Source organism: Diadema antillarum, unplaced genomic scaffold, assembly GCF_040938485.1.
Source record: "Diadema antillarum isolate AM-2024a unplaced genomic scaffold, OU_Dant_1.0 seq00000348_RagTag, whole genome shotgun sequence".
NCBI classification, from domain to species: domain Eukaryota; kingdom Metazoa; phylum Echinodermata; class Echinoidea; order Diadematoida; family Diadematidae; genus Diadema; species Diadema antillarum.
Genome location: NW_027271358.1, coordinates 1,197,238 through 1,219,979, shown reverse-complemented (window position 1 = coordinate 1,219,979; position 22,742 = coordinate 1,197,238). Strand labels below are relative to the sequence as shown.

Here is a 22,742-nt window from a genome sequence, read left to right as displayed (position 1 = left end):
AGGTTCTCCAAACCATACTTGGAATCTACAACTCAGCAATTTCACATGCACAACACAGACGTTTGAAGAGTTTGCAGTTTTCTCGGCTTTAATTGTTACAAATGTCAAAGTAAATTCCACAATGCTCACAGCTTATTTATTGTTTTCTAGCTGTTGCCATTGTTGCCGACCAAATCCTGAAAAGTAGAAGTATGAGCACAAATATACACTGCTTATAGATGGATCTTGGGTGTTACTCTGAATTTTTTGTGATAAAATTAATGACATTGTCAAAAGCATGAAAATACAAAATACAAGATTGAATTATCAGCTAGAGTGACTGTGCATATGAATACACAATTTAAAGGAAGGTTCAGTGTGCTAACTGCCTCCTTATACCTAAAAATACAAATCACTCAAAAGATTTTACTGACTGACTACATGAGAATGGAGAAACTGTTCTAAACAACTCCATACCCTGAGTTTTACAGTTCATATGCATTACAGTTCATCACACAGGACTGCAAACTAACCCATTTTTTTTTTTTCTAGTTTCTACCCAGTTTTTCCATTTTTGTACTGGTACATTCCTGAATAGTTACTGGTCTGACACTGATTTTTACTGATCTGGACCATTGGACCAGTGTCAGTGTGTTATGCACAAGGTCTTAACCACAAAAGTACTCTGAGAGTGAAGACCTCAGATAGGCAGCTCATTTTAACTCATATACACATAATATGTTTAAAATGGCCCCATTTCCAAATAACAGAGAATCCTTTCTAGTGTCTCTACCTTAAATTCTGATGCGCTTTGATTGTGCACATCAAATATGCACAGCTTGAATTCTCTCTTCTGTTGGCCCTTTTTGCCTCTGATAAAGAATCCTTCAAAAAAATTAAAAAGAAATTCCTGGATGCAGATGGTAATCAAGATGGTAATCTACATCATTACATGTACAAAAATTAAATTATCTGTTCCTTGTGCCACTTTCAGTATTTCCTGCAAATTTCATTCAAATCCTTTTTTGAGTAATTTTGAAAGCAGAGAGACACACAGACAAATAAACTGACACCAGCAAAAAATTACCTCCTTGGCGGAGGTAATTGTCACAGGTTAAACCTTCACGACACTGCTGCCAGCAATGCATCTTCACATGCTTGATATACTTCACATTTTTTTTTTTGGTGGCATAGTCTGTTTGTTCCAATCATTCCACTTCACACTGGTGATTATTTTTGGCCAAGGGCTTGGAATCCAAAGCCATGGCTTGTCATCCACAAGCTGGAAATGCACAGTGGTGGACAATAAATGTCTACAAATTAAAAGATTGTGATGAAATAACCCTGAAACCAATTTGGTCATCAAGGTTTGTAAATCCCTCAAGACTCACGTGCACACCATAATCTGCACCTTTTGCAAACATTTCATTGACTTTACAGATAGTACTACAGTCATGTTCACAAGGAAAGAATGAAGGTTGTCTGCCATGTACGGTCCATCAGTTAGTCAAAGTGGATTTTGTCTTACAGTTAGTGGCAAATGTTCAAAATGCAATGCTTTCTTGCTTTTTGAGTCTACTTCCAACAAACTTGAATGTTCATTCTTAAATATACTTTGGTCTGATAGGTGATATACTGTATTTTGGCAATGAGCATACATCTCAATTCACTCTTTGTACCTTGCTAATCTGAGGTGACACAAAATCAATTTCATAACATGTACTTTTAAGTTCATCCATAACTGAACTGAAGGACAAAACAGTGATAAACAGATATTGTGTGAAATATGAATAAACAGAAAATATACTCTCCTCAAATAGGCATACTTCTTTTCTTTTGCACATCTCTGAGATATTTTGCATCCATAGTTTCCTTTGCTTCACATAGGTGTGTAAACCATAAATCATTTAAAGTACTATGTTGTCTATACAAACTGACTCAGGAAGGCACTTATTCTTCAGTCTATTTTTGTCTACTGTCCAAGGTTTTGATAAGACCATTTGCAAATTACATATTACATTTAACAATGAACAGCCTTATCAATGGAGACAATGGGATATACACACATTCTATCACATCAGGAGTGTAAATTCCACTCCCTTTATACACTGCAACAAAGGCAATTTGTGAATGAATCTTTCTCCACAGAAATGAAGGACAGAGTAAACTTGACATCTGACCTTGAGCCACCCAGTTCAAAATCCAGGAGAGGGTTAAACTCCTCAAAGATTCTAGAAAGTGGTGGCGAAAAGAAAGTCCACTTGGAAAGTCTTTCTCTCCATATCCAGCATTTATGCAAATTGGGTTGGCACCAGTCTGACCATCCTAGCCTCAGTTCACCCTTGATTCAGTACAAAGAAGTACATTGTCCATTTATGAACTCTTGACCTCTTGAGTTACGGGTATCTCGATACCCTTCACCAGCAGGGATTGCCGAATCGCTTTATGAGGTTGTCTTGGTCTGCGAGATCCTTCTGGACTTTCTTGCGCATGTAAAAGATTGGGCAGTCTCGACTGAGCAGTGAGACAAATTATAAACAATATGGAAGAAAACAGATATGGTTAGTATTAGTCTCTGTGTTCTGGGTGTATGCACAGCATATTCCTCAGTGTGAGCTATGCTGCATGAAATATCAAAGCTATAGAAAATAAGTTCCAGGAGCTGTTGAATCAAAGAACAGATCATAGGTATTTTTAATTCAGAGCAAACAAAATTTGAGAAGAAATGACTGAGTGCATGTTTTGTACAGTAACATTTATGATTGAATTGACATTTGATACTCCTTTTTCATGATGAAAGCTGCACAAAAAATCAAAGACATTATCAGAACTATTGCCTTCGATTGACAGAGGTAAAGGAAATGTAATAATTATGATAACTGCATATTATTTATTCTCTACATGTGCACGGCAACCATGAAAAAGTTTTAGGAATTGAAATTTTGCCTTGAAAATCTAGCCCATATAACTGAAATGCCATATTGATGCCTCTTGTTTATTGATGTTAATGAACAAACATGTCAAACTTTGAATTTGTAAAAAGAGAGAAAGATAAAGTGAAGAAAAAGACTGAGAAGGAGACATATAAAAAGAGAAAATTAGAAGAAAAATAGACTTGTCAATGCCATGAAGACTATAATTTGAGGATTGTAATTTCTCCAAAAAGGGATATGAAAACTGCTTTCAATTGAAGAGATCCAAATATAATGTTTTGATAGCTAGAAATGCATAGCAAAAATCTTCTCAATGCTTGGTCTTTCCAAATTCACCAGCAGAGAATTTGGGCTATGATGGATGGAATAAAATACAAGTTGGTTCTCACCTGGTGCAAAGAATGTCCTCATGCAAACTCCCTTGGCAACGCTGACACTGTGTCCAGAGACGACCAAATTTCTCCTCCAAAGCAGCAAGCTGGATGATCTAAATTATTATTGTTGAAAAAGGAAGCAATTCATAACATTACATATAAAATAATTAGGCATATATTCATGTACGTCAGATATGTATAACAGAAAAGAATTATCATAGAACTAGAAATGTCGCTACGGCGACTGGTGTATGCCTCCACAATAATGCATGGTTCTCCTAATAGGTCTATAGTACAATGTCTTGACAATGTGTGATGACAGTTTCACACAATTGGCAAAATATTAAAATGACAGGTTTGCCACAAATGTGCTGAATGTTCACTTTCCTAGAACTAGGTTCAATTGGATGAATGATTAAAACGTCAGAGTGCAGGTATTTGGGGGAACTGATGATTTTTACTTGACTTTTGACCCTTTTATAAGTTTATGCATTGAGTAATTTTCAAGGTATTGAGAAAAAGTATAATTTCAGTATCAAATGGTAAAATAGTATTATCTAAACCTGGCCTTTGACCTTTGACCTCACAGTTCCAAAGAGAATCACTGTTAGGTAGAACATGCATAAATATGTAAGTTTCATGATAATACCTTGAGTTACTTTTGAGATATGGAGGAAGAAGTGCAATTTAGCACTTTCACTTGACCTTTGACCTTTTGGCAAGAAACTTCCCACAGAATATATATTGGGTTATACATGCATACATCAAGTTAAAAAAAAAATACTTCGGCATTGCATAAATATAAGGAAAGTAGTGATATTTTGAGGAGTTGACCTTGATCTTTGACCCCTGACCTTTGACCCATGACCCCCAACTTCCCTAGATAATCACTGCCCATCGGTGGCATACACACTAAGTTCCATGAAGATACCTTGAACCATTTGCGAGATATGGAGAAAAACATGAAATTTCAAACTTTTTTCACAAAATAACCTGTGACCTTTGACCTTTGACCCCGTGACCCTAAAATCTAAACAAAGTATTATCCCCCAAGGTTATACCCTCATACCAAGTTTGATGTAAAACCACCACATGGTTCTTGAGATATCGACAAAAACAAAACGGGACGGACGGACGTACAGACGGACGGACGTACAGACGGACGTACGGACGGACGTACGACCCGAAAACATAATGCCTCCTGCCACTTCGTGGCGGAGGCATAAAAAGCAGTTGCTCTTTATTTTCCAAAATGATGGTTTGGAGTCTTGAAATGAGGCTTACAACACAAGACAACAAGTGACCTCACATACATCCCATCTTTCATCAAACGTAAGCATGTACCTAAAGATTAAAACTACTTTCATAATAATAAGTAGATGCTGTTATTATTCAAAGAAAATATATTTACATTAACAAATATTACATCATACATTACATCAAAACTCAAGAAGCTTTGAGGTGAGATTTGACATGTAATCTCAAGAATAAATTTTATTGAAAATTGGAAAATAGAGTGGAATCTAAGAATCTAAGAAACAAGATGAATTGGGTTTTTTAATCAGTATTGGAGAATGAAATTTATTATGAAAAAAAAATGTAGATTTGATGATATCTGGTAAACTATTCTTGCAGGAAGATAGAATTTACATTGAACTATCATAAAAACAGAAGAATAGCTTCAAAGATAGGGATAACCCATGCCAGTGGATCAGCAAGCTAAGACTCATGTGACTGAAAGTTCGGGAAAGACCTTGAATTTTTTTTTTTTTTTTGAGTGAGGAGGTAGGAGGATAATGCTTTCCTATGATGATATATGATTTTTCTCTGTGTTAAAATTCTGTAATCAGGAGACATACCTCCTTCTGGTAGATGGCTGACTCATTTGGCTTGCAGAACTTGCAGACAGCCACACCCTCCTTGTCCATTCCCATCTTACATCCTAGACATTTGCTGCGCTTCTTGGTAAATGCCATCAGACCTCCGACCTTTGATGTGACCTTTGTCACTGTCATTGTGTGTTCTCCCTCTGCAAATTAAATTCATATGAAGCGAGTCAAGTTATCTAAAACTCTGTTCCCTCTGACAGCACTCAAAGAGAATTTGCAGCAAATGCACCTCATGAGTGTTACAGCACTTGCCATTCAAAAACTAGCAAGAGATGCCCTGTTCATATCAGTGCTCAGCCTGTCTTAAATGCAATGTAAAATGTAACATTTGCAAAATCCAAACAATTCAATGGTTCAATTCAAATTGATTTAGTGTCATAAATCTGCATTCACATAAGCTAAATCAATATTTTAAATCACAGCAGACAAGAGTCAGAATTGCTATATTAGCCAATGGCAAAATAGAGAAACATTTATTTTCCTCTACAGGTACCCTAACAATCAAGAAACTTTTTCAGTGCTGCTGTTGTTTACGACATCCTGCTAGCATATATTTGGCCTTCATTATAACTCTTTAGAAGTTAACATACCTTGGTTCATGACCCCCGAAATCTTATCATCAATGCTCCTGTTGCAATCATTATCAAATGTATTATAATAATCATTATCAGCACAAACACAACCACTACCAACACCAGCATCATGCCATCACTATCATCACCATGGTTACAATTAATTACTGTGCGCATCACAATTATCATTGCCATCAAATTCTTCACTTGTTCCTCCAAGTAAACTTCAATACCATCATATTCATTATCATTGTTAGTATCACTGTCACAGATATGATCTATGTAAGATTTATCCCTGAAAAAATAATGTCATCACTGAAGTTATGACTGACATAATCCTCATCCTCACTGCACGTTGACTATCATCAGTGATCACTTGAGTGAAGCAGTGGTATCACTTACTGAGTAGAACAGACTCCACTTTGTTCTCTCCTACCACAGGTTCAAAGATTCTGAGCAGTGGTCCTTTCAGCTGGTTCTCCAGGTAGTAGGTTGTGTCAATGGGAATGTTGTTCTCCAAAACATAGATGGGATCCTGAAAGACAAGACATGGAATGACATCCAATTTTGTACTCGACAGGCTACATTGTAACATCAGTGCCACAGAGAAAGCACAAACACACACACAAAAACTGCATTTTGAAGTAGAAGTTCTCACAGGTATCGTGGCAGATTATCACATTTTTGATATCCCACTAGGTTATAACAGCTTAAACCCATATGGTTAGAACTCAGTAGACACTTTGTTGAAAATTTGCATAATACAACATTATGCACTGAAGTGCAGTGATTTTCTTCATGAAAGAAAACGGAATCAAAACAAAATGAGGAATCTCTTTTTCCAATTCAGATTGTAGGTCTGGGTTATCCTAGATCATAATAATAATAATGATAATACAGCACATTCGTATTGAGCCATCTATGTAGTAAAACTATTCAGAGGCACAACGTGAAGCTAGAAGAGAAGAAGAAATACAATATGCTACAGACAATCATGTCAGCTATGTACTGTATGCTTTTGTGTAAAAGGACTATTTTTCAGGTTAGCTTTGAAATAAATGATTGTTTGCAAAGAACAGATATGAACAGGCAACTGATTCCCCCAAAATTGTGCAACAGCTCAGAAGGCTCAGTCTCTAAATAATGACAAAACCCTGTAGCTCCAACAGCAAGTTATAACTTAGCGTGTGGACACTCCCACTCTCACATCAAAGTTTCATTACTATCTTTTCTATCATCACCGTCATCATTATCGTTATCATCATCACTGTCATTATCATCTTCATCATTGTCATCATCATCACCATCTTCACCATCATCCCCATCATCTTCCATCATCATACATCATATTTGTCATGATGACTGTCACTATCTCGCACATTGTAAAGTGCCTGGCACACCCCACCTCTGACTTCTCATAGGCTGCTGCTCCCTTGCCCTTAGCGATGATGACGTATGGCACTCGGTCACCTAAAGCTGGTGCACTCCCTGGGTCTCTCTTCCTCATCCTAGAAAATTGTCAATGAAAGAGATCTCTTAACTAGAATTCATTAGAAAACTTACAGAAAATCATCAGGAAATATTACAATTATACTTATTTTTTTCCTCTCTCATTTCTTATGTTGGTGGCATCAGCTAACCAATGCATGAGGAAGGAATGGACAAGAAAATTGTCTGCAACAATATTTTGACACTGTACTGACTGACAAAACTGTGTCATGAAGGATTATTCAAGATATGAATGAATGAATTCATTATCCAATGCAATAACCACCATAGTAAAAGTTTACAGATATGCAGTCACACAGAAAAAGCGATAGGAACCAGAAATAGCATGAATGCTAGTCGAGTTTGGCCCCTTGCAAATCAGGCAGTCACAAAGTATTTTTCTTATTTTTAATTAATTCATTTATTTTTTACTGTCCAGTAACGTGTTACTGCTGTGTAGTTATCAATAAGATATTCTCATTTGAAAGCTTTCAGAATAAACTTTCTACTTTCAGTAATTCTCTCAAATATTTGGTACTCTGGAATTTGCAAATTTACAAGACATGCAATCTATTCAGATATTTTCTCTCAAAAGTCTGGCAACATCCTGGTTTAAACACAGTTTGTGATCTGAAAGACTTCACTTTGACAGAATACAATTAAAAAAAGAACGCTTGTACTCACTGTCCACACAATACTTTGTGAGAGACAGAACACACATTGTTACCATTAGAGACAGAGCAAGAGATAAGGTATTTGTTAGTTTCTGTTTTTGTGTTACTCTGTATCTGTTCATTAATGTGCAGTGCTCCCTGATCAAACCACTGATCAAAGTCTTGTGACCTTTCACCTTGTGACCTCTCACCTTGCAGCCAGCTCCACGTGTGCCTGCTTGCCAGCGTACTCCTCACCAGTCTTAGTCAGCTCCTTGGTGATGACCAGCTGGGAGATATCGATGCGATTACACAGCAGGTCTGAGATGGTCTGCTTGGCATGCTCTAGTGCTCCCTGGGGATCCCTGTAAATACATCCACACAGAAAGTAGAAACCAGTCATAACAAGAGACCCGCGGGTCTAGCGCTCACCTGAGTATCGCAAGTTCACCTTTCACGCAGTCACTAATCTAAATTATTCACAGCTCTACCAAAATTTGACCAGGCATTCTCAAGTAGAAGATTAAAATGTACAATAAGGGCCCAAATTTTTAAGATTCCTTAATTTGGGGGGATTGGGGCCCCCTGGGGCCCTCTGGGTGGGTCATGGTGCCCATTTTGATAAATTGAGATCCTGACCCCCTAAGGATGCTACCTGCCAAGTTTGACGAAAATCCATCATGAGGTTTTCAGGAAGAAGATGACAATGTACAATTCAGGCCCCCATTTGGACCTTCCCAACCACCCCCACCCCCCCACCCCTGCCCCCAAGAGGGGCACCCCTGGATCTCCTATGAACAAACTCGAAACTACAGTCATTACTGTACTCACTCATAGTATTATCTTACTCTATAACTTCTGATTCTAGAGAAAATTTTTAAAGATTCCTTCATTTGGGGGGTTTGGGCCCCCCTGGGGGCCCCCTGGGTGGGGCATGGTGCCCATTTTAACAAATTGAGATCCTAACTCCTTAGGGATGCTACCTGCCAAGTTTGGTGAAAATGGGTCATGGGGTTCTAAAGAAGAAGATAAAAATGTACAATTTAGGCCCCATTAGGACCCCTCCTCACCCCCCTCCCCTGGGTCCCAAGGGGGGCACCCCTGATTCTGCCATGAACAAACTTGAAACTACAGTCATCAATGTACTAACTCATAGTATTAACTTAGCTCCATCACTTCTGGTTCTAGAGAAGAAGATTTTTACAGATTCCTTAATTTTAGGGGATTGGGCCCCCTGGGGGCCCCCTGGGTTGGGCATGGTGCCCATTTTAACAAATTGGTTCCTAACCTCCTATGGATGCTACCTGCCAAGTTTGGTGAAAATGGGTCATGGGATTCTCAAGAAGAAGATGAAAATGTACAATTTAGGCCCCATTAGAACCCCTCCCCACCCCCCTCCCCTGGGTCCCAGGGGGGCATCCCTGATTCTGCCATGAACAAACTTGAAACTACAGTCATCAATGTACTAACTCATAGTATAAACTTAGCTCTATCACTTCTGGTTCTAGAGAAGAAGATTTTTACAGATTCCTTAATTTTTGGGGGTTTGGGCCCCCCTTGGGGCCTCCTGGGTGGGTCATGGTGCCCATTTAAAAATTTGAGTTCCTAATCCCCTAGGGATGCTACCTGTTTGATGAAAATCGGTCGTGGGGTTTTCAAGAAGAAGATGAAAATGTAAAAAGTTTACGCACGACGCACGACGGACGCCGGACGCCGGACGAAGGGCGATCGCAATAGCTCACTTGAGCCTTTGGCTCAGGTGAGCTAAAAACCATCATCTAGGCCTTTATCACTAATTGAACAATGCACAAACTTGTAACTACACTGGACTCCTCTTATAACAATGTCCCTGGGACGAGCGGCTTTCTTTTGTTTTATCAAAATTTCATTATACTGAACAGAAAAGTATATAGAGATATAAACATGATAATTTAGGGGTCTGAATTTTTTCTTTGTTGTAACAACAATTTTGTTATAACTATGTTTGTAATAAGGGGCGTGCACTGTATTTACATTTACTGAACAAGACATAAAGATAGATAAATAGATAGATAGACAGAAAAGAGAGATAGAGACAGATAATATTGACAAATGGATAACTGCAAAATCAAAGAGAATAATGTAAATTAAAGTAATTATTGAGAAAAGCATCAATGAAAAGGTAACAGATCAAAAAGGATGGGATATAAGGAAGGAGTTATCAAACCTGCTTATGAGAATCTTCTGCAGCACAGCATTCATGAGGTTGGCCACTAGAGGGCAGTTGTCCCGCCGAACTGTCTCGATTCCTTTACAGTCCATCTTGTCGTAGGTGTCTGGTCTTGTAAAGTACAGGCCTGCGTATCGCTTCTTATTGATCAACAGGTACGGGAAGTACACCTATAATAGATATGATTATACGGTGAATTAGAATCATCCTCTCCTGCCCTCTCACACTCATTCAAAGCATAAGGTTAGTGTGTGGGTACATTAGAGGACGATGTTAGTACAACGATCACTCCCATCCCAATCTCGCATCAAAGCTTCATTATCATCATTTCTATTATCAACATCATTGTCCTCATTATCATCATTATCATTATCATCACCATCATCACAGTCCATTAGATAATCAGATTTTTCCCACCTGTGCCCTCTCACACACATTCAGAGCACAAATTCAACAGAACAGATCCTTCCCCCTCTCAATTAGCCTACCATTATCACAGGCATCTGATTAAGAATTAATCTTCCTGTTCTAAGAATCAGAAACCATTCAGCTCCTATATCTACTGTCTACTGAGTCTAAGTGAAATCCAAGACCCTCTATCCAAACTCACTTGTACTTGGGTCTAATCCAAAACACACTCATACATCATTGTCAGGGATGGGTTTTCATCAGTGGCCTACCTTACAAAATATACCTCCCTGACATATTCAGTCATCACTGAAGTTTATCAAAATCCTGCTAAAATCTATTTTTTTCACCGTGAAACTGTGCAGAATATTCATCTTTATTACAATTTCGTCTCTCTTCTCCTTGCAATAGATTTGTACAACCATCTTACATAATATGAAATATTTGATAGCTATTTTACTAAACTCATCAAGGTTATCATGACTACAATTAGGATATTACTAGAAATGAGCTCCCAACAAGCTATAAAATGATATGTTCACCTTTTCAAACTCCAGCTTGATGGGGTGTGGGAATTCATCTGAGATCCATTTTGCAGCTTCCTTTCCCAGCTCCATGCTCTCTGCTACTGTGGAAACACCGAACTTTACCATCACGGAGTCAGTATCACCATAGATGACCTAACCAGACAGAGATCAGAGAGATCACAGGAGTACTTATTATATATCCTTGGCATTGCTTTCATGTACAAATGTGAAAAGGAGCAGAAAAGGGAAACTGAAAGGAGGGAAAACAGCAAGGTCAAAGGTCGTGAAGCTCTCACCTTGGCTGTGGTCTTGTAGCCATTCTCCACAGTGTACTTGGTTTCAACCAGCTGCCGTGTTTTGTCAATCATCATGCGACCGAATGTTGTCACACTCTGTGAGATCTCTAGACAGGGCAGCTTGCCGACCTGTGCCCCGGTGAAGCCATAGACCGAGTTGGCACTGACCTTTAGAGCCAGCTGACGACCATCTAGAACCTTCCTACGCAGGGGGTCTGCCTCCTTCTTCAGGTCTGCCTTAGCCCTAGGGGAAGCAGGAAGTTCCATATTTGTTATGTTAACAACACAGAGGATGCATGCAGAGGAGCTATAGTGTGAGAAAACTTTTTTGATCATTATCTTGAGAGAAATTTCATCATGCCTTTTCACCGTAAGACATCATGGTCCAAAACATAAAACTTTAAACATTTCCCTCGCTGGGTGGCCGTGGTTTGTTGTCCTCAAGTGTGTAAAAAAAAAAGATGAGAATCTTCATCTACGGATTTTATGCTGAAGATGAATGAGGACAGTGACTCATATGAGTCCCACAGATATTACTTACAAGTTCATAATTCTCAACCTATAAAATGGGTTTGGAATAATCGTAAGGTTTTGGGAAGAATTATAAATGTGTCAAGTGTTTTCATTCTTTTCTGATATATATGAAAAAGAATATCATACAATATGGGTGCAACCAAAGTTTAGAGCAAGAAACACACACACACACACACCTACTTTTCATTACAATTTTTACAATCTGGTTTCTCATGCCAACATTCAATGAAAAAGCTGGGAGTCCAAGTGTATGCATTATGCAGAGTTTTATCCAGATTCATTTTATCACCAATTTTGGTCCCATACTAATACAGAAAATACCATAGACATTTGAAAACCATATTGGAAATTAAGTAATCCAGATAAAGTTAGTGTTTCTTGTTTTTCAAATACAGACAATTACATTTGTTATACAGAAGAGATAACAGTCTACATACTTTAACAAAGGATCTTGATGGGTTTTGAACTGATAAACAACACAGGTTTCCTATCACTCCCTGCCACAAGTGTTCACAGTGAGAGAGAAAGTGGTGACCAGACATATACAAACCTTTTCCTGGCTGATAGAAGGTCCTCCAGAATCTCTGGGAGAATGCCTCTCCTAACAGACTTCTTGACAAAGTAGTTTCCTGATGGTGTCTTGATGTACTGGTCTGGTGACATGCTGTAGAGTGTGGTAGAGGGATGCAAAATGATTTACACATTTGTCAGAATGAACTTTCCATGACAAATTACAAAGTCATCATACAATTTGAAGAGATACCAGTGCCTGTTTAGCAACTTTGAATCCATTTTTGTATTACCCTGAGTAAAATAATCTCAACTAAGTTATCAGTCCCCTCTTACCTTACAGTGCATTCCATGCAATACTTGCACGGCACATGAGATACAAATCTTTTCTTCTGTTACAGTAATCAATGACACATTAGCTACATTCTAAGCTACCTTACTAGGTACTAAAATATCATGTACTTAGACCAAGACCTGCATTACAGCATTCCCTCACATCTACATCTAAACTTCTTTGAATAAACACACATCAAAAATAGAACAATTTGATTTTTTTTTTTAAACAGTTTGCTCATTCAGATTTTTATTTTTATTTTAATATTAAAGAATCAAACCATTAACAATATGCAAAGCTTCCCTTTGTTTTTGTTCTTATGTAAGAATGAAATAATTGAAACAGTCCTAGTATGGCAATGAAAACTCAAAATCTACATCATACCATGTTTACTTGAAGCTCAGTTACATGAGAAAGAGAAACAAAGACTGCATGGGTTTTATCTCAAGATTATTGCTTGCTGAGTAGGATTCAGAAATACACATTAAACTTTAAAGTGAACTGTGTCTTTGTGATGGTCACTCACCTAGTCTCATGATGTTATTCCAGAACTAACATGGCCTTCTCTGTATACTAATAACATATTTGATTGGTAACAAACTCATTCTTTTGTGTCTGTTGTTCTCTTTGAATGGAGTTATGCAGAGAGACATTGCCAAGGGTTGGCCCCTACAGTGGGAACTTTGAAGTTTTCATTGTCAGTTCTAGTCTGGATAGACAGAGTTTCACTTACTTTTCTTTCATGGATGGGGAAAGAAGTGAGGTGTAGCACAGGTTGTGTGCTTGCATGATAGAAGGGTACAGGGAGGAGAAATCCAGAGTGGCAATGGGACAGTCATAGTACCTGTAGGGTAGATCAAATATAATCATATAATTTTCTGAGAAAAATTGGTCTACATATCCTACTTCAGTCTTATATCATATCTAGTTTGAAAAGGTAGTTATTAACCCATTGAGGATGAGTCCCGAGTATACTCGGGCAAGTGTCTATGGGAAATATGTGTTGCAGTAAAATCAGTCCATCTTCAACGGGTTAATACTTAAATGATTTTGTGAGATACTGGGTACATAGTTACACAATAATCTTGCTTCTAATCACAGGCTTTGTTGAATTTTACCCCAAAGTCAAAGGTTTGATGGTCTCATAGCAGGTAGGATGGAAACTGGACAGACACTTTTGAGGTAACAGAACAACAAAAACAAAAATAGACAGACACATATAAACTTAACAATTTGAGGAAACAGAGAAAAATGAACCATCTGAGAAGAAAAAATAAAATCTTAAATGTGACCAAAAAAAAAAAAAAAGATATCAATGAAGAAAACCATGTTATAGATCAATAAAGGTACTAAATCAACAGTCATACTTAATTTATTCTCATGATTTTATTCTATATTCTGCCTGGTATATGTTTACCCTCGAATGGGATCCAGTACATATCCACCAATGTAGTCATCCCCAGTCTCTACTTTGTGTGCTGGCATCACAAGGTCTTGCTCTTTGGCCTGAAAGACAAATTCACATAGATATGTATGATCACATAGGGCGAATAAAATATCATTCCCTCCTGATACAAAAATACAAATACATGGGATAAATTAGTGTAATTGGTATAACGGGAATAGGCTCCAACTGACTAGGTATACATCACACCATCCGGCCATGAACTGTGTGTCCAACATTTGCACCTAATAAACAGTACTGCTTCATATTCATGTAATTATAGTGCCTTGCTCAATCACACTTATCTGTGTAAGATGGATGTCTTCTATCATAAGAATGTAAGTCTTTGTCGGACAGCCCCTGAAAATCTCTTCAGCTGTAAAATATCAACGATGATGCATCAAGCTGCTTATTAATATGGCACAATGTGCCTGGCTGATACTGTTTGTGACTATTGCTAGTCACCTTGGGCAAACCACAAGGGGTCTGCATCATTGGCCTGTTTTCTTAAAACACTGGGTGCGTTTATCTAAAAATTTTCTGAGGTAGAATAACAATCCTGGACACGTTTAGGCACCTTCGGGTGATAGATAAATGCATCTGTGTTTTCCGCTGCATTTAGAAATGGGAATTTGAAAAGGCATTAAAATGTGGATTTAAAATGTGTTTGAGACCACTATCGCATTTCTGCAAGTAGATAAGTGCAATGATGTCTTGAAATGCGTTTACATCTCCTACCTGCCAAGGTTAACTTTAAGTACACGCCACTGGTTACAAAAAAGCGCGGGCCTCAGTTGACCTCTACTTCCCAGGTCTAATGGTGAAAAGGAGCTCTGCAGTGACGACACTCGAGTTGCGATTATATGTTTAGATAAACGCAGGACCCCAGAATCACAGGGCCCCAGAATCGCATTTCACACCATGTTCATAGACGCCATTAAAAACACGTTTCGAAAAGTGATTCTCTCTCTCTCTCTGAAGTTTAGATAAACACAGCCTTTGTCTCTCGAATAGGACAATAAATGGAAGCTCTTTGCATGGGGAGTCATGCAGGTAAAAGATCAAATGTTATTCATTCATCGCAAAGAGCAGAGCACTGATCCAGTGCAGCGGTCAACTGCTTATAAACATATTTTGAATTCATCGTACATACCTTGCGTAAGAGCTGGGAAACAACTTTGATCTGCTGCCCTCTGGAGAGGAGATATGTGAGTGGTACACCCGTCACTCTGGCCATCTCCATGTAGTTGATGATAGACATGAGTTTATCCAGGAGACGTAGGGGGAGCATTGCATCCTTCAGACAGTAGACGGCTAGTCTCCTGCGAGTCTGCTCATTGCCATTCTGGACAGGAGAAAGAAAGCGAAACCAATATTGTTAAAACCTGGAAAGTTTAATGCTTGAGAGCCAAGATATGTTTTAAGGATGAAAATACAGATTGAATGGGGGTGTGCTGATTGAATATATCATCCCGTTCAGATCATCCCAAGTAGGTCTATACTTGCAATCTTTTTTATTTTTTATCGGATTGCAATAATGTGAAAATATCCAAAGTGGCATTTGAGACAAAATCTCAAGATGGCAATGAAGATAGTTTTGGTCTACAATGACATATCATTTCAAGATAAATCTTGAATTTGTGAAACCTATCCTACTGACTGACTGTCTGCAGCCTGTCACACACTAACTCTGGGGTCAGCAAAGGTTAAGCATACCCAGCTCTACTGCATGCAGTCATTGTGATGCTTAGCTGTAGATCAGACATGACTCTGCATCTGGAGTCCAATCAGCAAATATGTCTAGGATAATAAATGTTTCTTTCTTACAAGATGGAGACACACCCTATACAGGTGACTCCCATCATAATGAAGTCCTCCGGACTGGCAGGTTCCCCCCCCCCCCCCCCCCCATTTGAATCGATATTTTGTTGTAGCTGAACAGCAAAGTATGTAAAGAGATAGAGATGATAATTTTTGGACCTGAATTTTTACTTTAATAGTCTATTGTAACACGAATTTCATTATAACCGTGTTCATTATGAAGGGAGTGCATTGTAGCATGAATGCACTTGTTACATTAGATTTTATGGCATCAGGGAGATGCCCATGATTCCTGTTGTCGTGTCTAGTATGAATAAAAACTTTATTCTTTTTATGAAGCTAATCAAAGTCCCATTCTTCTTGTCCTTTCTCTCACCTGAAGGTCTGTGATGATTGAATGCTGGACATCTTCTTTCTGTTCCTGTAGGAAGTGGTAGCTGACAGCATTTAGGCGATAGGAGCGCAGCTTGTAATCTCTGATCAGCACCTAAGATGAGAGCATACACCAGTCAAAAGATGGTTTTACACAACATCAGTGTTTGGTGACATTATATCAAACAAAATACTTTCATGAGTTTTTATTATTCCAATCAACATTGAGAAGTCACATATATAATCACCATCAACAAAAGATATACCTTTTCCATTTAAACATTACATCACTGATGGAGAAGAGATGAATAAATAACATTAGTGAAAAAAAAATGAAGAATTTATAATGTACTTCCTACTATGATATTTTCTAGTTTATCACCTTCACTTGCACACCCTCAAAAATGCCTAAAGCCATTATGTAACAGTGACATCAGCAACCTTAGTACAGTGCCAGCAGTTTCTCCTGAAAAAAAAAAGTGATCACGAAAGACAAATTTTGACCTGTTCATTGTTCATTGTTCATCCCTGATTTAATGAAGTCAGTCAATGTTAGTCACAGAGGAAGTGAAAAGAGCACTGGTACTGTGCCTTGTTTATGGGGCAGAATGATAACGATTTATAAATACCTGGAGGAGATCAAACTGGATTCGACCTTCTGTGTTGACGACTTTATTCTCTCGCTTGCCAAGTTGCTTCGATTGGAATGTAGCATCCTTAATGACGCTCTTTGCTGCCCTCAGGCGTCCAAGGAATGGGAATCGTGAGATGCGCAAGGCAGCTGCCCGGTTGATGAGGTATGGCATGTCAAAGTTTTGGATGTTGTAACCAGTGAGGATGTCGGGGTCTACCTCATTGACAAAGTCTGCCCAGGCCTGGTGGTTGAAGATACACATAGACAAAGAGATAGAAAGAAAGAAAGATAAATATATAGATAGATAGATAGATAGTTAGATAGATAGATAGATAGATAGATAGATAGATAGATAGATAGATAGATGGATAGATAGATAGATTGATAGAAAGAAAGATAGACAGGTAGATACCAGGGTAGATGAATGGATAGATAGATAGATAGATGGATAGACTTAGATAAATATCTCCATATGATATCAGGCATAAACCACCTATCAAAGCATTCCATCTCTCAAAAATTGGTTCCTTGTCAGATTGTTGTCCAGGTTTATAGGCTACATCAAAGAGGGGAATTGAAGTTTAAAAATGCCTTGCATACAACAAACCTGGCATATACACATAAAAAATCAATGAAAATGATTACATACACACACACACATACAAACAAAAACAAAACAAACATGTGGAGCTTTTTCCCACTCATTTACACACAAGGAATAAGTGTAAATTCCAAATTGCACAATTGTACTCATTTCAAGTTATTTCGGATATAAATTCTAAAAAATCTTTGACACAATATACATTTGTAGTGAGTCATGACTTTTCAATCCACACAATAAAAAAGGAGTTGATCTCCTAACCAAAAGCAAAATTGCAGAATCAGATGTACTATTTTGCAGATTTTCTCTAAATCACTCGCAAGACCCCAAGGCAATAAAAAAATGGTGCAATATATTCTTGGATTTGTAAAACTTGTATTCTTTTTTAATGTGTGCAGTGTAACTACTCAATACAATTGATTTTTACTGAGAGGAGGGTTGAATACTCAGTGGCTACAATTATATGATGCTGCAGAATATGTATCCATGGTAACAGTACCTGCAACATCTCATGCTCGGTCTTGAAGGAGAGAACCTGGGAGCCAATGATGGGGGCACAGGTGTTGAGGGTGAAGATGTTCCTTACAAACGGGTCCTTTTCTCCCTGTCTGATCACCATGTTGGCGATCTGGATGACTGGATCTCTCTCTGGCTCAGGAAATATCCCTGAACATGATGACATAACCATCATGGTAAAATGAGTACAAACCAATACTTTTTCCACCTACATATATTGTCATTTTCACATTTTGGAGGTATGTTTGATTAACAGAATAGCATGTTCTTATGCCAACATAATGGCTTTTTCATTTCAAGCAGAGACATATGCAATAGAGGTATACAAGTAATCATTTATGACAGAAAAGAAAAAATCTTTCAATATGGTGAGTTGGAGAAGAAAGTTTGTTGCACACATTGCTGAAAATTCAACCAAGTAACCATTACATGAAAATATAAGAAAATATGAGACCCCCTTATGTTAATGGAACTACTCTATTTCTGTTCCTGTAACTTACAAAACAAAAATTTTTAATGACTTTCTTTTTCAAACAGATGCAATTTTTTACACTTTTGCAGAATAATGCATTAGACGTGGTCTTACCTTTGCGACCTGCACACTCAATGTCGAAGCTGAGAATGCGGAATGGTGCAACCTTCTCCCAGCATCCCTCTGGTGGGTGGCTGATGAAACGGTCCCAAGCTACATCAATCTCAATCTGAGCTGAAGATACCGACCCAGGGCTCGTGGAGGAGGACCGTAACTTGTAGGTCCCCGCAGGCACTTCTATCCAGTTGCAACCAACGACATCAGTATCTACCATAAATCTATAGACAAGTATGGACAAAATAAAGGCAAATCTTTGGTCTACCTCTACAAAGTTGGGTTCAAGAAGAATTTGTGCACACCTTATCATCACATTAAATTGAGTAAAAGCATTGCAGTATTGCAAGGAAATTGATTATCATCCACTAATACCACTGAGATTTATAGTTTTTATGGCAATTTACTCGCACTGAAGTCAATACCTCTTTATTATGGGATAATGGGGTGATGTCATTAAATCAATGAAATTCTAGGTGGTTTCAAAAACATAACGGAAGCTGTATCTAGTGAATCCAAGGAAGATACTGAAAGGAATGCTACCTTGAATGTTTTACCTGATTTCAAAGTCAATGTTGCTTTCAAAAGTCTGGTATCCTCGGTTTCCATATCCTGCCAGAGATATACCGCCCTCTAAGAGTCTTCTCGCTGGAGCAATCAGTTTGGGGTATGCCACTGTAATCTTCAAGAACGGCATCATTTTGTTTCCATGGTAACCATAGATATCTTTGACAAGAACACAGATTACAGCATCATGTCATATGATAGTTTTGATATTAAGTTTAAAAGAGGAATGGATTATACTACAAGGCACAGCTGTATGATTTGTTGCCAATCTGACAATGCTAAATGAGCACAAATCTCAATTCTTCCATGCTTCTCATGATGAATTGTTGTGTTAGTTACTGAATTCAGCAATACCAAATATAGATACAAATGTGCTAGACTCATTATATTTGTCACATTGAGTCTCAGAAATTCTACAAATATACATCGTGTTTCAGATCTTAGTGTTCTCTCAAATACTTCACAGATATTACTAGTATATTTCTCTATGCAGACATTAGAGCCACAGAATCAGAGGACATACTCTCTTTCTGTGTCATGTCGATGGCAAGCACAGCCTGAGTGATGTTGTCTTTGTTTGAGCGCATGTCTGCCAAAATGGCATCATTGAGACCGCGTCGAAAGTTTGAGCAGTGCTCTGGGTTGAAGTTGGGTGGGGCTGGAACGTAGAAGTACGGCGAGAATCCATGAATGTGGCACATGACGCTGTTTCCTGCTTCTGTCACACCAAACATGCGAACAATGGGAACTGGACCTGAGGTTGCGCCAGGCATTCTATTGATGTGAGAGCCTGGATGGTTGTGATATACAATGTATGAATTAGTATAGGAAAATTCACTTCATGATTTTGCATTCCCTATTTTTTTTTTCTTCACATTATGGTTTACACTTCGAATGGAAAAGTTTGAAAATTGTTTAATCACTCACATCATTTCAATGGGGTTATATTGCAATCAATAGCCTAAGAAACTACTAAACAGTATCAATCAAATATCATTTGTAATGTCTCCAAAAAGTTACAAGAGCAGCATCTCCATTTTATTGTAAAAAAATAAAGAGGATATTTGCCTTCCCGTATATGCAACTTTGATCACTAATACGTGCAAGTTTTCTCCCCCCCCCCCCCCCCCCTCCACTCACATCTAACCTATGTTCCATGTGTACATGGTCATGTTCAATAATGAACCAGGTTCGGGTTAAAAGTAACACATTGTTAGGTGGTAGACACACATTCTAGAATTTGATCTGGTACTGCGATCCTTGTAGCATAAGTGGTTGTCTCTCAAATATTTACTAAACTTCTCATACATGCAGATCGCTCATCTACATTCCTAATCACTGACGCACATGAATCCAGTAACAAGAGTCAGCAAACTTGTATACCCTAGTACCAGAAAACCACTTTGAGTGAACAATAAGTTTGCTTGGAACCACGGGGATTGGCTAAAATTGCTTCGAAAGGTCTGGTTATCCAGGTCACTTATTCTTAGGTCAAGCCAGTATTTCACTTACTGTGCTCCACTTCCTGAAGATCATTGAAACAAGGCTGCTATTGTAGGGTGACCACTTACTACATCAAGCCATACTACAGTTCATCTTGTGATAGTGTCCCTACGTGCACATTGGGTATAGAGAGAGGGTTGTGGATACCACACCTTGGTTAAAAGACCAAAGAGAACTACCAGGACAGTGACTAAATTTGATCTGCAAAAATTTCTACCTACTGAAATACATGTAAATTGCTCACCGATGTAATGCTCAAGGTCAATCTGCTGGAATATGACTGAATCTTTGTTGGGGTTTATGGGTGGCAGAGGTGGGCGGGGCCATTTTGGGTGCTTGCTCTGAGAGGAACCTGAAGTTTTGAAAAATGGTGGAAAGACAGTAAATCATGGGAAATATTATGGTATGTACATCATAGTTCAGATGGTCAAATACAATCACATTAAATTAACACTTCTTGCTAAGTTCTTAGCAAGTGAACTGATGAAGAGAATACATTTAATTATCAACAAGTTGATAAACCAAATTATGATTTATCACATAATGCCATAGAAACAAAAAAAGGGGGAAAATGTGCTCAATAATGACTAGGCCTACAGATTGGTAATTCTGACTTATACTCCAATTGTCTGCATAACAGTTTAAACTCACTTCCTACACATTGTACAAGACATTGAGATTCAAGTGATATTGCTGCACTAAATATATTTTGTGGACTTGTAATATATGGCAAATCAAAATAACTTTAGTTATACATGTCTTCAGGCTTGTGTAAACCGTTAAGATTTGTGATGAAAGCTGCATTCATTTGATATAAAATGGATTTCTATTTCTTTTATTTCCAAATGGACCTCTGTGCAGGAAGGGAAAAGTTTTGTTCAGTCAAAGAAAAAAAAAAACTCTTTTTACAGTAACAATCTTAATTTTTGTAATCACACTCCTACACTGTATTGTACTTTTATGCTGAAAGTTATCTTGTGCTGAAGAAAAAAGGAAACCCAAGATACTGAATACATTGATCATGCATATAATCACCTTGGCTGGAGGGTGGAGTTAGCTCAGTTGCTGATCCATTGGTCTCTTGTGACTCATACTCTGCCTCAATCTGCTCCATCAGAGCAAGTTCTTCTTCAAAGACTGATGGATCATGATCATCGAAGTCGGGCAAGCGAGCTCGCTTTGACTGAGAACCACTCCCCCTTGGGGTGCCACTTGGTTTTCGTTTATTTGAATCCATTCTACACAAAGTAAAAGAAACATAAAACAAAACCTCTGATCAAAATGTACAGACATAATGACATCATGACATGAATGTTTGCATGGCAGTGAACTGTCTTCTCACTAAGCTTACCTTCATGCAATCATTTGCTGTTCATAGTTCTCAAGATGCTTTAAACACCTGCAGCATCAATTATGCTTACTTTTGCTCTCAACCATGACAGCAATGTTTCTGTGAAGTGGCCTGGAAATCAACAAGTGATGATTCGTTTCATTTGTATCTCTTAGCATCATATTTTAATTTTAGCATCTTTATAAGTGTCCCATTTTACATACTTTACACATACGTTCTGTACAATAATTCATACCCGCTGTTCACTTGCTATTTCCAGATTGATCCCATGGTCTTGAAAACATGTTTTTCTACGATTTCTTCCTTCATTTTTAAAAAACAACCTGTGTGTGGCATATTGTGCATTGGTGATATGAATATGCAGGAGTGTTGCAATGTTTTTAATCTATGGACAAGGCCCTTTTGCTGTGTAGCGGTGAGTGAAAGGGTTTAAGTGAAACACAAAAGTTGCATGTCTCCTGTTGTCAACAATTGGACTACATTTGTATGTATTCAAATTGATGCAATTTTTATTACCCCATAGCAGATCTATTAAATATAGATGTGTTTAGTATAACCCCAAAAGCACACTTCAAGATTTAATTGTTGCTGCTGCAAATGACCTCAAACACTGTACCGTGATAGCCCACCAGGGCGTTGTG

General features: G+C 38.1%; 1 protein-coding gene across 1 annotated transcript; it reads right to left on the bottom strand.

Moving 5' to 3' along the window:
* Positions 1–2,345: 2,345 nt before the first annotated feature.
* LOC139731007 (DNA polymerase delta catalytic subunit-like) lies at positions 2,346–21,987 on the bottom strand. The gene is made up of 21 exons (XM_071641882.1): positions 21,786–21,987; positions 20,995–21,102; positions 19,771–20,037; positions 19,238–19,406; positions 18,681–18,904; positions 18,078–18,244; positions 16,973–17,218; positions 16,348–16,458; positions 15,304–15,495; positions 14,124–14,212; positions 13,440–13,550; positions 12,413–12,526; positions 11,329–11,572; positions 11,048–11,185; positions 10,095–10,267; positions 8,101–8,253; positions 7,153–7,255; positions 6,150–6,282; positions 5,146–5,315; positions 3,302–3,399; positions 2,346–2,493 (listed from the first exon to the last, which is right to left on the bottom strand). Exons 1-21 carry the CDS (start codon positions 21,985–21,987, stop codon positions 2,397–2,399), a joined length of 3,309 nt encoding a protein of 1,102 aa, XP_071497983.1. The 3' UTR covers positions 2,346–2,396.
* Between the last annotated feature and the right edge of the window lie 755 nt (positions 21,988–22,742).

What these genes read in the sequence shown, in the direction of transcription:
- LOC139731007 (XM_071641882.1), bottom strand. Translation starts at nt 21,987, where the DNA reads ATGGATTCAAATAAACGAAAACCAAGTGGCACCCCAAGGGGGAGTGGT. An exon ending in TTTCCCAGCTCTTACGCAAG is followed by an intron (nt 14,213 to 15,303) that starts GTATGTACGATG and finishes TTTGTCTTTCAG; the next exon opens with GCCAAAGAGCAAGACCTTGT. An exon ending in CTTCTATCAGCCAGGAAAAG is followed by an intron (nt 11,573 to 12,412) that starts GTTTGTATATGT and finishes TGCTTCCCCTAG; the next exon opens with GGCTAAGGCAGACCTGAAGA.